This window comes from Crassostrea angulata, chromosome 10 (genome assembly GCF_025612915.1).
Source record: "Crassostrea angulata isolate pt1a10 chromosome 10, ASM2561291v2, whole genome shotgun sequence".
NCBI lineage: Eukaryota > Metazoa > Mollusca > Bivalvia > Ostreida > Ostreidae > Magallana > Magallana angulata.
This window is the reverse complement of record NC_069120.1, coordinates 10587932-10605622: the sequence shown is the minus strand read 5'-3', so window position 1 is coordinate 10605622 and position 17691 is coordinate 10587932. Positions and strand designations below refer to the sequence as shown.

Below are 17691 nucleotides of genomic sequence, written 5' to 3'. Positions count from 1 at the left end.
TACTGGCAACTTTTAGACAGGAAAGAAGTGAACAGGGTTTTTATGTTCAGGAGGAAAAGAAAGAAAAAGGCAAGAGCACGTCAAAATAAATTAATGATTGGATAGGGGATTGTTCCCGAAACCTCTACATTTCTTGTAAGATGTTCTACCCGAAGAAACGGTTGATATCAAGTTGATATTCAAGTTTTCCAAAGACAAATGTTGTAAAACAGTTTAAAGTGAAAATTACAAGTGTGTTGCCAAAAGAAGAAGCCCAAAATTTCCATGAAGGGAGGAAGGACTAAGCAAATATACATGTATCAGTATTGTTAGACTGATTTAGACCATTTTAGCTCACCAACAAAGACTTGGGGGAGGGGAGTATGCTATTATTTTCAACATCATATTCAAATTAAAGGGACAGGTCCTTTTTCTTTATAGTTATTGTCATAAATTCCACTAACATTTTATGATGCATCTTGGATTCTAATGAACTTTACAGACTTAGATGCTTATTCCAAGAGATTATTATACGCTTCCTTATATTTATGGTTGTTCAAACCAGGACCCTTTATAGGGTTAGGAAGGGGCCAAACTGGAGATCCTAGGTTCTTCAAAGTAACATACATGTACATGTACCTATAAATATAAAACAGAAATTTTCTGATAACACACAAAGAGTCATAAGCTTGTGCATCATTGGAATCAAGCTAATAAACGAGTATGTTTCTTGGTACTTTAACCCATGGATGCAAGAAATTAAGGGACTGATAGACAGTTCAAAGTAAAAACAAAAACAAAAAACCAATCTCAGGAGGGCAATGTTGTTACTTCTGTTTTTCTCATTGCTCAGGGGTTTAGTCAGTCTTATAGGCAAACCTTCTCTCCAATGCAATGATAGGATAAGGAGAGAGGCTTGATTCTAATCCACTGGGCAAATAGTCATTTTGCCAATATACGAGGACAAACATAGAATCTACTTGATATTAATTCAGCAAGTCCAAAACTAAATGAACTAACAATCAAATTCAAGGTGAGTGGTCGGACTACAATATTATCTACTACAGATCTTGTATCATTAAACCTGCATACGCTCTTTGTACCAATAGTTTCTTCACATATAGAATTCCCAAACAAGTTTTGAAGAATGTGATTCAGAAATTATAACAGCATATTATGTTCATACGTTAGGTAAGATTTATTTTTAATGACTGTTTCATACAGGAGTCATCAGAAATGTTCACTGTATTCAAGCATATGCTACATGTTTTCCTATTGTTAATAATGAAAACAATTGTCCTTGAGCTTGCTGGACTGATTATTCAATTGGATCTCCATACTTGTTAACTTTAACCCCTGCAGAGTTGGTATAATTTTCTTCGGATGGGTTCACATCACCAGCATGCTTCATTCTATGCTTTCTATTCCGTCGTAACCGTTTCTCCATTAAACTCTCTGGTTCATCCATTGATTGCCCTGACATTTCCTCATTTGTTCCTCCAGAAATAAATGATAAACTACTCTTTGGCTGCTGAGAGTCGTCAAAGTTTGTCTCGGGTTGCGATTTTTCATTTTCAAATTCAGATCTTGACAGAACTAAGCCAGGCTTAGACCGTTTTTGTGCTTTCAACATCTCAATTTCCTGGTCTATCATTTCATCTGACAAAAAATTTGTTTTCGCCTGTAGCTGAGTTATTTTCCCGAGGACATGCTGAGGTGTGATGTGATTTTTTTCCATGGCTGTCTCCCATAGTTTCTTGCCCGGTGTCGCAAACAACCCAAAGAGCAGTCCACCAGCGCCACACATAATAGATTTAAGCACACTTATTCTTGCTCCTTTATTTTTATACATGTAATACCCATAAATAACAAACGAACTGGGTATAGACCTGACCAGCACTGCTCTTGTAAGATCTCTTTTATAGTCATTTATTGTCTGCTTCTCTTCGATTGTAATGTCACCTTTCTGCATCTTTTCAAGCAGCAGTGCTGCATATTCTTGCCGTTTTGCAGAATTCGTCATGTTTGATGCTTTCCTCTCGCTCCTTAACCGTATTATCCAAAATTTCAATATTGCGTTTTTAGTTCCACATGATCTGTCCTTGAATGTTACGAAATACGTAAATCGCCTCCACATAAATTCGCCCCTCCTCATGTTAGACCTAAGTAAGAATGAAACACCAAATGTGTAGGCTACATATTTTATGATATATGATAAGAAACTAAATGTAATATAACTACAGTACAATATGATGCTAATTCATTTCGCTAATTTAGTTTAATTAGTTTTTATACACGGTTATAGTGATTGAAAGTTGATACATTTTTTTTATTGAAAAAATTTGCACCACATGTCATCATCAGGGATTAAAGCTATCTGCACCACATGTCATCATCAGGGATTAAAGCTATCTAAGTTGATTGATTATAGATAAATGCTTCAATCATCGCAGAAAATTTCAGACACGCTCTGTGGTATTGTTGAATTTCCATTTCTGAATGTCCGTTTCTTGGGGCCTGAAACATTATGGTTGCGAATCGACCTCATAATTTCAACATCCGGTAAAATGGACGACATGTTTACATGACGCCGAAATAAAAAAAAAAGTTAATCGACTTCATGTTTTGGGTAAGAATTTGATATATGATATGAAGTTTACTGACATGCAATCACATTTTTTTTATTTTTTGAAAGAAACAACCTAAGGAGCAAATTCCAAGTAACGTTTAGGTGGGACCAAGAAGTCCACCAGTGCTTGCCAAAAATTTTTCTTGGTTGATTTTCACTGTCATTTATTAACAATTAACATTTTGTTTGCATTTAAATTTTTTATTTAAATTTAGTTTATTAATAACTCTTTGTCTATCTTGTTCGCCAAATACCGATATACAGTATTTCAAAATTCAAGGATGCGTGGTAAAATTGTCCTGCGTGTGAACAGGTTTGAACTATAATAACCAAATGGATTCATATGTAAAGTGTGTGCTTAACAGGGATGGGGTCAATTACAATGGAAAGTAATTAATAAAATTACAATTACTTTATTAAATTCTTCAATTAAATTACCATTACAAGAGTTTTCAAATGTAATTAATAAAATTACAATTACTTTGCAGAAGTAATTAATTAAATTACAAATTACATTTTCATTAAAATGTACTAAAACCATGATTTATCTACAACACATAAACATTTTAGGAGGTATGTCTATAATATGAATAAAATTTCCTCACAATCAATAAAAATTCACTGTTTGAGAATTTGCTAACTACTCTGATACAGTTACAATTTTTGGAAAGAAAAAATATAAATTTGGTTTAATTGTTTATTTCAACACGCAGGTACTGGTAGTTACAGTATGGAGGTGTTCCATACCACCTTGATATTCAATTAACATTTAAAAGTCATTTACCCTAACCTACATCTATCATGTCAACTAAAATATATCCTTCATGCAAAACTATTACATGAAAACTTTTTCTTTGCATTTTTAAACACTATTTTTTTTCTTTGTAAATACAATGCCAATGTACATCTCAGCTAGAGGGCAGACTATAATTGTTATCAAAACACAATTCACACCTTTTGTTCTCTACCTAATTATCAAAATGTTAGCAATAAGGGAACACACCCTGTGGACATGTCAGCCACCAAAAACCTAACACCTATTTGAAGCCATGCATTTTAGCTCTGTGTATTTGGGGCTATCCATTTCAAAGCATGACTTGATAGGTGAATATATATAATTTTGATAACACTGATTTTATTTGTAATTAAACAGTGATGTTTTAAACTAACTCAATGACAATTGACACACTAATTATTCTAATATGAAGGAAAATAAGTTTTTTTTAAGCAAAAAGGGATCAAGCCAATCATCAAATACATGTACTTAATTAAATTTGTGAAACTTATCATTATAAATATTGAATCTCTGAAAAAATATTTTGCAAAATATTTAGTATGATATATATAATAATAGTTCAATGCTTTTTAACTTCTCTTCGAACTTGACCTTGTACCATTTTTAGTGTGGGGGAAAATGGGTAGTGGACAGCTTGATATTTCTATGTACATCAGTGTGTAATTGAAAGTAATTGAAAAGTAATTGGAATAACATGCCTTTTTTTGAAAGTAAATAATTAAATTACCATTACATGTAATTGAAAATTTGGCCAATTACACATTACTTTCAATTACATCAAAATTTGTAATTAATTACACTCAATTACCATTACAAATTACCATTACCCCATCCCTGGTGCTTATTATTCTCAATAGTAATATAAAATTCACATCAACGAATCTATGAATCACAAGCAATTTATTGAAACAGTGAGAATATTTTTTTCAATATTATTCTTATAGTGAAGTCTCGTGGATCGATCATGAATCTGTATTTTTTTAAGGTAGCTCCATACTCGTAAAATTCTCTGAGGAAAGTTGAAAAACCGAACTGATTTCGACTTAATAGACTTAAATGTCATCAATTGTTAGAAAAAATATGCATGTCATCACACTTTTTGAGATGCCAGATAAACATAAACTAAAGCATATTTTAGCATTAGAAAAATGTATTTTTTTGATGTTAAAAGTAAGATCTTGTAGGCAGAAATTTGTTTTCCTTGTTTAATTTTAATGTCAAATTTATCAGAAAACTAAAATTACAAAAATATTTTAAAATTAATTGTTGGAATAAGAAAAAGTATAGCATTTAGACATACAACTGAGAGAAAAGTCAGAAAAAGAGTTATTTCCCCTTTGCATAGATAAAATATATAAACATTTGGAAATTTAGTATAAAATTAAGTGCGAAAATATCTTGAACCTACCAATAATTCTAATTACATCCATGTGATTATATTCACATAAAATAAATAAAACTATCTTGCACAATTTTTAAAGAATTCAAAGTTTTACAAAAAAGTGTGACGTCACAGAACACTGGATCTACTTTAAATGTATATTTCTATGCTTTCTGCTTGGCAATAAATACCATATTCTTACAATCAATATTTTTCAGGTGATATAACATCTCAGTTACCCAGTATTTGCTACTTGCCTGTATAGAGTTATAAAGTAAGAATATACTACTGAATATAACCATATTTTCCATCTATTGTATTGATTCATATTACAATATACGTAATACTTTGTAATAGATCTGTAGCTCTATGAGGAAATTCAGGTTCGCATGCTGTAGAGGTACAGCTTCTCCCACACAAAAAATTTTCAATTTACTGCGCACAATAAAATCCACTAAATTTAAACTTGTTTACCTCCTTTCCTTATACATTCTATACAATTGATACATGTTTTGAAAATGTGTTTAAAAAAATATTTTTTAAAAATTTGTAAAAAGATAAAAATCATAAAAGACCCAGTGAGATTTGAACTCATGACTTAAAGATTTGTAATTAATGCTTTAACCTATTATTGCGCTAAGCTGTTAGGTAGCAATTTTTGGAAAGAACAAAATTATAAAATTATGCTCGATTTTTTTGTTTATTTCAATAGGAAGTACGTCACAATATAGAGGTGTTGCATACCACCTTAAAAATCCTCTTCTAAAGAACTACAATGCTGCAATTTTTATGATTACCATGCAAGCATCCTCAAATATTTTTAAAAACGAAAAAAAAGTTGACCACAATGGTGACCATGTCCCTTTACAGTGTTGTCAAGTATTGGAATAGAATATTACAATATTTTTGATAGTTTCATATTTACAAATTTCGAAATATAATGATACAAGAAACTGTTGTTGAAGTGAGCGATGTGACCCATGGGCCTCTGATATTGTTATAAATGTAGTTCGGTATCATTACAATTTTGTAATCTTTAATACATTGAGGGATAGGATACTGTGGAATCATTAAAATTCGTGGTGGCTAATTTTCGTGGATTGCTTAAATTTTACAGGTTCGTGGGGACGTAATTTCGTGTATTCTCGGATACCTACAAAAGGAAATATGACTTTATTGCCTAAAGTTATTAATTCATGGAGGATGTTAATTCGTGGATATGAGGTACCCATGAATTCCACGAAAATTGAGCCACCAATCTAATGATTCCACAGTAATAAGATTGGTCAGTTAATGCATCTTTGATCTTAAGATATGATTTACAAAATAGTAGGCTTCTATTTATGTATTGTTTTATGAATTGTCAATTCTTTGAATTTGAGGGTTTTACAATATTTTCAAAGAGTCATTTTGAAATAGAATGATACATGAGCTGTTGTTTTTGTGAACAATGTGCCCCAAGGGCCTCTTGTTTTTTTTAGCGTTGATATCAAAAGCTAGACTTATGTGACATAATTATCCATTTTCATATGAATCATGATAGTTAAGTTTTAATACTGGTAAGGAGAAGTATTTTCTTGAATTGTCAAGTCTAACCCTCAAACCTGCTGTGAATGGTTTTTCTCCTTAAACTTAAACATGCCCTGTTTTATTGATAATCAAAACCATGGTTACCACAATATCACACATCATTGTATTTACTTTATTCTCCACATACTCAACTAAGAATTTGAAATCAAAGGGGGTATATATATTTTTTAAGTTTCTTAATGCTCTTTATTTCAGTAAGTTTTTGTTCATTTATAGACCTGTATTAGAATCTCATAGAGCAATTCTGCTACTCTATCTTTTTTTTAATGTGTATGCTAAAATCTGTATCCAAGGAATGATTTAAACATGTTTATTAAATGGCATTTGCTCTAAAACTTTAATTCCTCCTTGATCTGAAATGCATAATTCAAGTCTGTTTGGTCCTTTGATATCTCCAGATGAACTAGCAAGTTTAGTAAGTTAGGACCAATAATAACTTACGATAAGGATTTGCTCCATATAAACTGGATGTTTAGGATATGACAACAAAATGTGAATAATAAGAAGAAATTAACTCTTTCCTTCAGAGAAATTGGCAGTTTTGATTTGACAAGATTCCATGAGACATCCATAGACAGAAGAAAATGTATGAGAAAGAAGAAGTACCTTCACTATCAACTTTTGTGTCTGGCCTGGGCTTAGACAATGCAGCACCATCTAGTGAATACTCCAGTAATATTATTGTCAAAAGTCTACCTATCTTAGGGCGACTTCATTTTGTGAAGGACAGAAATGGAATTCTGAGTTTGACTTTCACATTTTTGTATTGGGTGTATGGGACCTGGTGTGGACTAGTTGTGGTGCTACTACCTCATATGAGAGATAAGCAAGCCTCAGAGCCATTTGTTGCATGTAAGTTAACACACCTTTATTCAAAGTAATATATATATGGATTTAAATTCTTTGTTTATTTTTTGAAGTACCCTTTAATATTAAGACTTTTGGTATAGTTTAAAATGTATTAATACCCATGTATACTCTATTTGATATGCCACCTGAGGTTCAATTTGTTCTTTTTCAGTGTATGTTCTCTGCTCAGTGATGTGTATTTGTGCCTTATTTAGAGCAGCAACATTGAATCCAGGTCGTGTGCCATTAATATCTGAAAAGGATAACATAGGTAATGCATAAATATACATATTGATGATACATTTTTACCAATTTACTATAATAATTGCAACTAATGCCTATCAACCAAAGTTATAAAATATACCATATTCAGATATGTTTATTACACATGGAAGAATCACAATGATTTTGAAAATTTGTATGGCTTTGCTTTTTTTTCTTGAAATGCAGATACAAGTGATTGGGAAATGTGTGATAAATGTCAGAGAAAAAGACCTAAACGAGCCCACCATTGTCGTAGATGTCAGCAGTGCGTGCTCCGGATGGACCACCACTGTCCTTGGTGAGTTAACATCAGTCATGGCTTCCACTGAGAATAGGTTGAGATCCCTAAGCTTCCTTTGCAAAAGATTATTTTACTTAATTTTTACATAAAATTTTGCAAAATTTGAGGAAAATCAAACCCATGAAAAATAGATTATTACTTTGGATTAAAACTTAAAAATTTTAATTTGACACCCAATCGAGTCTATATTTGAATTGATTCAAACTGACTGTCCATAAAAATCGTTCAAAAGCTTTCACTTTTATTATACCATAGATGGAATTGTTTTCAAAATAAAATTTTAAGTGCTCAAGTTTTGTTTATTACATGTATTTTATATTGGGCAATAGATTTGGCATAATTGATCTTATTTCTAATATAAAAAAAACCAGGTCTCATTATGAGCCCCTTAGATTGTACAGTGAATACCTATAATAATACCCAGGCAGGTTGATTTAATATTTAATGGTTAAATAGATAACTACAATATTTAAATAATAGGATGTAGTGGAATTTTTAGCCCCAATTCATTTAGTTCAACTTTTTTAACTTTGTTTTTTGGCACATTAACTGCACTCATATACATGTACATTGTATTACATTAGTTCCCAAAGTGATTTGAAGTTAAACCTGGAATTTTGAATTGTTTCAGGATTAACAACTGTGTCGGTGAGGAGAATCACTATGCATTTATGCAGCTATTATTCTGGGCTTTCTGTCTCAGCTGGATGGCATTCTGGTCCCTAATGTTGCATTACTGGTATTACCCAGCATGCATCACATGTGATAAGGTATGTAAAAACAAATGATTTTCATAATGCCTCTGCTCAAAATTGTGCCAGTACAATAATTTTCAAATACTGGGTAGTCATTTCTATAATTGACTTCGGAGAGTTGGCATCTTAGTTCCAATATATATGTTTCATGATTTGTTTTTAAATGAGAAAAACTTTGCTAAAATACTGGGATTTTTTTGTGACAAGGAGATGGTTTAGTGTTATTATGTGGTAAAATGCTGACTCTCAAACCTCTGGAAGTTATTTCCCTTTATAGCAAATAAATAATTAAGGCAGGAGAGGTTACATAGAGTGCTGTTATATTGTCTGCATCTAAAACATGACACAGGTTCAAACATTTTAAGTGCTGTTTACATTGATGATAATTGAATCACAAAGTGCAAACATTTCATATATAAAGCCAAGTTAGCTCTCAAAAAGTTAGCTCTTAAAATATCATTGAAAAAGTCTCTTTACTTTTGCACTTTTTAGTATGCACATATCGTCTCAAGCTATGGTCCAGAGTTCGCTTTGCCTTCTCCTACCCATGGCTGCTTGAACATTTTGAAGTATCATAAAGCTGAATATTCATGTGTCTTCTGTTGTGTAACGTTTTAACCTGTTCTAATTCTATACGTAGTGGGCTGTCACCGCATCAGCAATAAACAACATTTTATGTAAATTGGTCATATCAAAAGTCAATATCCAAATATGCTGTACTCACATTGGTCAATAGTTTAATGAACTATGAGATATTCTTGTCTCATTCAACCACAGCCAGATAGGAGACGATCGTACATATTGGCCATGGTTTGTGATTGGTATGCACATTGTTCTGCAGGAAAAGTAGTTTTAAAAAGTAGGTTTATCTACATTTAGGAAATAATAAATCACGTATGTAATACACTTGGAAAGACCCAGTTATAAGTTATATTGCACTTAAAACTTATCTGGAATGAGATCAATAAGATGACGCTTGTTAATCAATTCCTAAAACATCCTAAAACATCTGTTTTACCAGTTCTTGAAACCTGGTCCAATAATGTCCCCACTCCTTTTGTTCAGGAAATCACCAGGTAAATAACACTAGGTTAGATTCAGTCCCTCCTCAATATCTGATATTTGAAGGATTTAGGAAGGGTTTTAAAGCTTCTCTTAAATTTTGTTTGAACTGCAGTTTGATTTCTAAACAAATTGTAAAAGAAATATGGTATTTGAAAAGAAAACCTACCATTGATGTGGACGTCAAAGGATAAACAAATGAAACTCAATCTCTGTGATACTACACCTTTATATTATTTTAACTTCAATGTACTAGTAAAGTATAATTGATGATTGATGAATGTTACAGCTGAACAAACGTGTTATACTCTCCATGTGAATACTACCACTAGGTACTCCATGTAATGTCTTCACCTCAGCAGACAGCTACATGTAGCTCAGATGGAAGAGCCCTTGTTGTGAAAGATTTAAACCTATTAAGAATAAGTAACTGTATTTATCCTCAAGCACATGGCATTGTATGTACTGCATCCCCATCGGCACAGAAATAACCCTCATTATAATAAAAGTCTCAAACCAAATTCAAGTTTTCTGTCAGTCTTGTGGAGATCAAGTGACATTATTCTTAAACTGAATCAGGTTTATGTAATTAGAATAAATAAAGTTAATGTCATGCAACTAGGTACTAGCACCAGTATTGTATGCAAATTCATCACTTTTACTCATAATTGAGCTATTTTATCATTTCAACACTAATGATTTTCAGGGAATTTTTTAAATAAAATGAAGTTAGATATATGAATAAAATTCTGGAATAAATGAACGTGTAGTTGAATCTGGCTCAGGTTCCTTGTGATGTTGCTGTTATTTATTTCATCTGGAAATACACATACTTTTGTCCTCGATCAGTCAAATGGAAAAGTCTGTATTGAGATTAATTGCATTGTTGATGTACATGGTATCATTTTTTAAGATTCTTGCACAAATTTTATCATCATCATTCCCGTAATTTTATCACATCTGTACTCATACAAGCATACATGTAGCCTTGAATTTTAAAATATGTATTACTACGATCAAAGTGTGCATTAAGGGATAATTTCAATAAAAGAATTATTTTGTCATTTGATTTAAGATTATTCATGATTCAAAGTGTGGATAGTTGAAGATGACATTTTAAATATTAATGAAATAGATTTAAGATGGGTTAAAAAGGCCCAAATTACACAGAATGTCTTGCAATTTCCATAAAATGTTGTACTTTTTGATTCTTTAAAGGAAAAAAAAGGTGAAAGTAATATAATGTATGTGGTTCATCAATTTCCATTAAACACCAAATCTTAATTAAAATTTATGAATGTCTTTCCTTAAAATTTCATTTAGGGGAAACATAACATTGATCATCATTAGAAGAACCACGGTTCACAATTTTACATATCATTGAAAGTGAAGTACACAAAATTTGATATCCACCAATATTAATGCAACAATTAACATATAGAATAGTTTGGAAATTTCATAGCATGAGTCATGCCTCATATATGTAACTACCAGTTAAAAGAATTTATGATTACTAGCAGGAGTTTTGAAAAGTATAAAGAATTTCAAGATTGCCTATAAATGACCATATACCCGAATATTTTGAGACATGATTTCATTAAAGATTATCAGTCTATTTCTCTTTCAGTTGTACATCTGAAAGTTTTGTTTTGCTAGAAACATACTTTTGTCACTTAGTTAGTTTAACATGTGTTGTTTTACAGGAGTTATTTATTTTTGAGCATGAGAAGTGGCTAAATTATCTGCTTCTTGCATCAGCCATTGTTATGCTTGCCTTCATGGGCTTTAACCTGATTGGTCAGAATATGAATTTAATTATGGTATGTATATCTGAAATGGTGGTGGTTCCTGTCATGCTCTTGGTTACCTTGGCAACACGTGGCATTGCTGAGCAGAGTTACAGTTCTCCTCCATATCATCAAAATGTAAAAAAAAATTTCAAAACTTTGTCAATTAATTTGAATTTTCTATATTTTTTCAGAGTGTTTTCTACATCAAGCATAGCATATGGTTTAAGTATTTACTTGTTCTGATGTCATTGGCAATGGGATTATTCATGGGGGCTGGTTTGGTTGACCAACATCAAAATCTCAATTGGGTTGGTATTCTACATGTTTAATAGAATGCAAATTTTCTTAGGTGTTGTTCTGCGGTTTGTCACAATTAGCTTGTCTGGGTAATGTGAACTTTGCATGATATTTTTATAGTAGATTTACATCCAAATTAAAACAGCTTTAGAAAAATTAAACTCACTCAAGCTATACATGTACAGTAAAATTTGTTTGGTACAAACACTGATAAAACCAAAACTTGAATACAGAGAAATATTGTGGAATCCCTGGCAAAATTCTTAACAAATCCTCCTAAAAATTTTATGGTTATCAGACCATGAATATAACGAATTTTCGAATATAGCGAACTAATTTTGAGCCCCATAGAAGTAAACAAACAGCAATATTTACATCTTTTATAATGAATTGTTTAAATTGTTAAAAGTTAGCAATGGTTATTGACATAATTGTTTAAAAGAATTTATTTTTACATATATTTTTCAATCCCCAATCTGATTATTTTCAGTTTTCTAAAAATGTATTTACAATGTATATTTATTCCACATGGTAGTCATGTGGAATGAAATGTGTTGATAATGAATTTGCTCACTCTATTATCATAATTTCATTATACGGTTATAACAAATTAGGAAAATAGTGACCGTTATTCCATCTCTCAGTAACTTTCTGTCCACAATTTTTGTAGTATCAGGTCCAATTAGCCAGATAGCACTATAGAAACATACCTGTGTGTCTCCTGTAGCTAGTTGTTATCCTAGATAGTATAGAACACTCATCTATTTCCTAAAAAGTGCAAGTGCAGTGGGGTCACTGACCAATCAATGAGGTACCATTCCATTGGCTCAGAACTGTAAGAAAAATATGACAGTACATTTTTTAGCTTGATGCAGAAGTTCTTTTTATTGTCTTTTTTTCAACCACATATGAACTGGAATGAAAAAGGTTTACCAAGAACTGACAGGGAATTCACCACAAAAACTTGTTTTCTGCTTTTAGAATATTGACTATCAAGTTTTATTTTCAGGAATCGTTTGAATTTATACACGAAGCTTGGTTTACCTATATTCTGACTGCACTTGCTATCTTTATGGGAATTATGATGGGTGGTCAGTTAATTGGCCAGCATTTCAGTTTACTATTGGTATGTAAATTTTCATCAACATCATTATATCAGGGGCGGGAGGGTGGTTGCCCTTATCTTATTCTCGTTTCACCTCATTCTGTTTCAAAGGAATTTTCAAAACACCTGTAACATATTGTAAGAGCACAACGAAAACAAGCAAAACAGAAGCTGGTGTATGTCGTGGTATAGCAAGTTGCTAACAAATTTGTGACAGTTAATTAGAGTGAGGTTGAAAATTGATGGGATAGCTTAACACTGATTGACTGAGTGTAGAATAAATGAGCTAACTACCACAAAGTCTTGATTTCTAATCTGCAATGTTATTGACCAAAATTTTATTTTTTTGATATAATGTTTAATGACACATGTAAAAAAAAATATTGTATGTTAAAGTAATTGTAAATCTGATTGAAAAAAATAACAATTTTTTATCTAATTAAAATATCATAACTGATATTAAATATGTATCTATATTAACTGTAATAATATTTGAAAATTTTTATTAGTTGCTTCAATTTAATGGGGAGTTGCTTTTGTGTTACAGGACAGAACCACATTGGAGAACATGAAAGACCCACATCCAGACATAAGCACGTAAGATTATTTTCTCAGTTCTACTCCTACTGATTTAATTTGATGTGTAGAAGACATGGGAGAAATGACATCAAATTAAGCATGCACTGATTCAAACAAAAATTTGATCAATATTATACATGCACCTTTTTTTTGTTACAGCAAATTGTAACAAAAAACATATATTTTACTAAGCTAAAGGCTAGCAGGTTGCCACCAAAGGAATGTCAGTTTTGAATTTGCATAGTTGATTATAAAACAAAGATATCAATATTGCATAAACAGGGAATTAATATTGAGTTTCAAAGTAGAAAACCTGGTTGAAGGATGGCTTGTCCAATTTCAAATTTTGAGTTATTTGTTCCTATAAGAACCTTGCTCAGTTATAGAAACATAATGGGAATCTATTAACATGTTAGTCATCAAAGATTAAGTCGGGGCAAGACACCATAATCATGCGTTTTGATCGAGTTTAAATCCAGTAAACATGGAGCAAGTCTCTCCAACACCCGTCAAAGCAGGCAGGCAGATTACTGAGTAAATCTGTTAAGTCTGACATCAGAGGAACCAGGCAGGCAGGTAATCCTTTGGAGGGGGGTCACACCCTTTACAGAATAGATTCCCAGAGTATCAAGCAACATTGTTTCTTATAATAGCTGCTCTCTCATGGAGCAGTCATCCCAAAGATTCAGACATCTTCTGCTAGGAGTTGATCCCTCCCTTAGCTTCTATGTTAAATCCTCACAGCTTGAAGCAATCTAGAGGTGTAAATTCAGGCATATTACTGCATCAATAATGATTAAGTTTTTCTTCAAGTGTGCAAGCTCATTACTGTGATTACCACTAATTTCGAGTATTTTTGCCGTTTTTTCCTGGGATGCCTTGAGAATTTTGGGGGTACCAGAAGCAGTTTGTATGTAGGCACACTACTGAGAGGAGGGAGCCTGCAGACGTCTTTGCACATTTGATGATTGTATACTTAAAGAATTTATCTTTCAATTTCTGACATCCCATGAGAAGAGCAGGCTGAAATCAATCTTGCTTAAAATGAATAGAAATTCTCAAATTTATCTGTTTGATGTTGGTTTAATTTATTCCCTGATACCTGGAGGTTTATCTTTCCTACCATATATTAGACCATTTTACATTTATATTTGATCAAAGAACGAAATTGAATATAAAGAAAAATCACATAATTTTTATATATTAAGATATATTATAAACATGCCCTATTATTGTATGCAGCATGAAAAGCACATACGGCAAAATTGTGGGCTTAACTTTTAATCAGTCATGGAATTGAGTTTCCCAGAATATTTCAGATTATGACAGAAGCAGATACAGTAAAAATATTAATAACATTACACTAAAAATTTCATTTTGTTATCGTAAAGTGCAGGTCAACATTCAGAGGGGATTTTTTTTTTCTCAGACGAGATTTTTTTCCCATCATTATGCTCAATGTGGCCCACTTCTCATAGAGATGAGCCACTCTCAAAGTAATTGTGCAGGTGTCTTTCCCCCTTTGTCATTTTGTGCACTCCTAGCAGGGTATTTTTGGCACACCTGGGCTCCATGCTCATGTGAGTTTCATTTCAGGCAATCTTTGCGTCTGCCCTCATCTTTATGTATGTTTATTGTTTCCAGTTATCCTGCATTCTGCATTCTTGATTTTCCGGAGCCACCTTAAGAGAATTTCAAATTGAAATCTAATTGCTAACATATTGTGTATTTGAGCTTGACTCTTGATGCAGAAATTAATTATCCAACAGACCCAGTGTCTATAGATACTTCAGTCGGACCTCGAGTTTCCACTTCTATATTTATTCCCATTGCACGTGTATCTGCATGAGTTCATCATCGGTTTATACTACCTAGTACTCAAAATATGTTCAACTCAGCGCTCTATGATATGGCTGGACAATTCTTACCTCTTGGTACAAATGGTCCCAGGTGGGCCTTACAGGCCTTTGGGATATATTATTACACAATATGATGATATTTTCTCACCATTCTTCAGAATAAATACTGAGAAACCTCACACTATTAGGTGTGCATTACTTGATATACACTTGGCATTTTTGTAATGATCACAGCAGGATTGGTGTGTTATCAAAATTGATTTTATTGTTTAAAGTGTTATCTCTTAGATCCAAAAATACCTCTTCATTAATAGTTACTGGAGGGTAAAATTTCAATTTTGTTTCGATGGCTTTGGAAAGTAAGAATTCAGATATGTTGTCACGCCTAGATTGACTTCGACATTATATAGTCTTGTTTATCTCGAAACAAGCAGAGGTAGTACATCCACTTAATTTTGAAGCATCTGGGATAACTTTTCCCTTTATTTTCAGAATACGCATACGTTCAGAATGGTCAGCTTACCGGGAAATGTGTGGGAGTGGATCCATGTTATTTTGGTTATTCCCCTGTAGAAGCAGGAAAGTACTTCGCCCTTCCTACTTTTACTCCAGTCCCGTTTGATTGCAGTTCATTTTTTTATCCATTTATATCACCATGTTTATTACCGGGGCAAGGGTATCGCCTGCTGACAACAGATATAGCCATACCGTGATCATGTGGACCATAATTCTTTCACCCTGTTGATCTGTGTGCTGATCCGTTTAATAAAAAGAAGTACATGAGAGCTAGAAGACTGCCCTGCTGACGAAGAGGCCGAGATACAGCGCTGTTTGTCAGCAGCACTCCATTATTTCGTCTTCATTTCCCGCACCAAAAATTGTCTGAGTATCAAATATGGACTTTCTCATTATTCTCTTTTTGCAAAACATCTCTGGCTAATTAAGGCTGGAGCTCTGCACGAATAAATCTGTTATTTATATTTAAGGAATCCGTATCTTAATTATCTTGCGTTTTTATTCTCTAACATTATATATTTTTTATAACTTTTTTACTCTCTCTGCGTTCTGGCTTTATTTTACTTTAGAATTAAACTGTTTTTGATAGTTGATATGAGTGTGTTGTTATTAATTAGCTTCATAATCAGTTGCGTTTTTATTAAAGTAACATACAATGACATCACGTGTTTTGAACACACACACTCTCTCTCTCTAACAAAGTTTAGTTCAGTTTTCTTTGAAGCAAGATCTGATCTTTTATGTACGTAAAGTGAGGTGTATTTCAAAATGTATATTCATAATGACAAGTTTGAATACGGCGTTGCAAAAAATTATAATTGCACAACCAGAAACAATCGCCAGAATAGTACGACATTATACGGGAGGGATCCGTAGTATTCAGTATTGGTCATTTTTTAATGTCAAACGACAGTGATTCTGAATTACAGGTACTGGAGTTTCCTGGGAAATATTTGAAAATAGGTAGAGCTACATGTACGTTTCATAATTTCATTAAAATCTATTGGCGTATAAAATATATATAATTTACGGTATTTTATGTCTTATGTTAAAAAAGTTGCCTTGTTCCCAAGTAGGATTAACTAATTGCTCCTTTTCTTTGAACAACACACCTGAAATAAAGACTTGGTTTAGCTCAAACCAATTTAAATTATTGCGGAAGACATACATCTTGACAGCATTATAACATGTTGTAAGTCATCAAAATTGTCAAAATAAATGGACGTACTGTCCTCGCAAAAAATCTGCTATCAGATAAAAAAAAATCTATATGCATTATGTTTGATAACATATCGTTGTATATCGAGAACGACAGTGACCATAAAATTAGACAGTTTGAACTTTATAAACATTTACACGGAGAGTTTGCACCAAATAATCATTTTTTCGGCAGATTTAATCCATAGTTTTGATCCCCCTGAGTATAACAAATTATTGTTTGACGGGAAAATATTTACAAAAATATGAAGTGATATTAAATTTCACCCCAAGACATATTATAGTAATAAAAAATTACCCGGTATCAACTATATATGTTTGTTCTTTTTTCTTTTTTTTTTTTTCTAATTTTACTTATTATCTCCACATAAACAACACAACCAACCAAATATGCTGCTCTTGATATACATTATGATTAAAATAATTTGTTTGACTGTTTTTTTTCTATAGTACTATTAAATAAATTTTAACTATTTTAAGTGGTTTGTTGATTTTTCAACTACTCGAAATTGAAAATTTGAGAAAGATGGGGGAATAAGATGGCGCAACTGCCCATTTGGTTTAGTCGTAAAATACAATGTCAAATTTAACATTTTTTCAATTAATTATATTTGATATGTTATAATAGAAGTTTACAAAAGGGTAATTTCTAACTGTATTCCGTTTGAAATATTTAAAAAAAAGATAAGAAAAAAAAATAACAAATCTAAAAGTTTTGGTG

General features: G+C 32.2%; 2 protein-coding genes across 7 annotated transcripts; one reads left to right on the top strand and one right to left on the bottom strand.

The window, feature by feature from the left end:
• Window positions 1-1153: 1153 nt before the first annotated feature.
• Window positions 1154-2071, bottom strand: LOC128165380 (uncharacterized). The gene has a single exon (XM_052829854.1). It carries the CDS (start codon window positions 2000-2002, stop codon window positions 1298-1300), a length of 705 nt encoding a protein of 234 aa, XP_052685814.1. The 5' UTR covers window positions 2003-2071; the 3' UTR covers window positions 1154-1297.
• A 388-nt stretch (window positions 2072-2459) lies between these two features.
• On the top strand, window positions 2460-16345 carry LOC128165378 (palmitoyltransferase ZDHHC21-like). 6 transcript variants are annotated; one of them, XM_052829848.1, is made up of 10 exons: window positions 2525-2608; window positions 5004-5059; window positions 6903-7227; window positions 7397-7495; window positions 7675-7786; window positions 8421-8559; window positions 11588-11704; window positions 12703-12819; window positions 13346-13395; window positions 15729-16345. In XM_052829848.1, the coding sequence occupies exons 3-10, from the start codon at window positions 6960-6962 to the stop codon at window positions 15856-15858; spliced, it is 1032 nt and encodes a 343-aa protein (XP_052685808.1). In that variant the 5' UTR covers window positions 2525-2608; window positions 5004-5059; window positions 6903-6959; the 3' UTR covers window positions 15859-16345. The 6 variants fall into 6 exon arrangements, with proteins under 6 accessions (XP_052685807.1, XP_052685810.1, XP_052685809.1 ...); XM_052829847.1 differs by lacking the exon at window positions 5004-5059 and having other exon boundaries at window positions 2460-2608; XM_052829850.1 differs by lacking the exons at window positions 5004-5059; window positions 11588-11704 and having other exon boundaries at window positions 2460-2608.
• Window positions 16346-17691: the final 1346 nt, after the last annotated feature.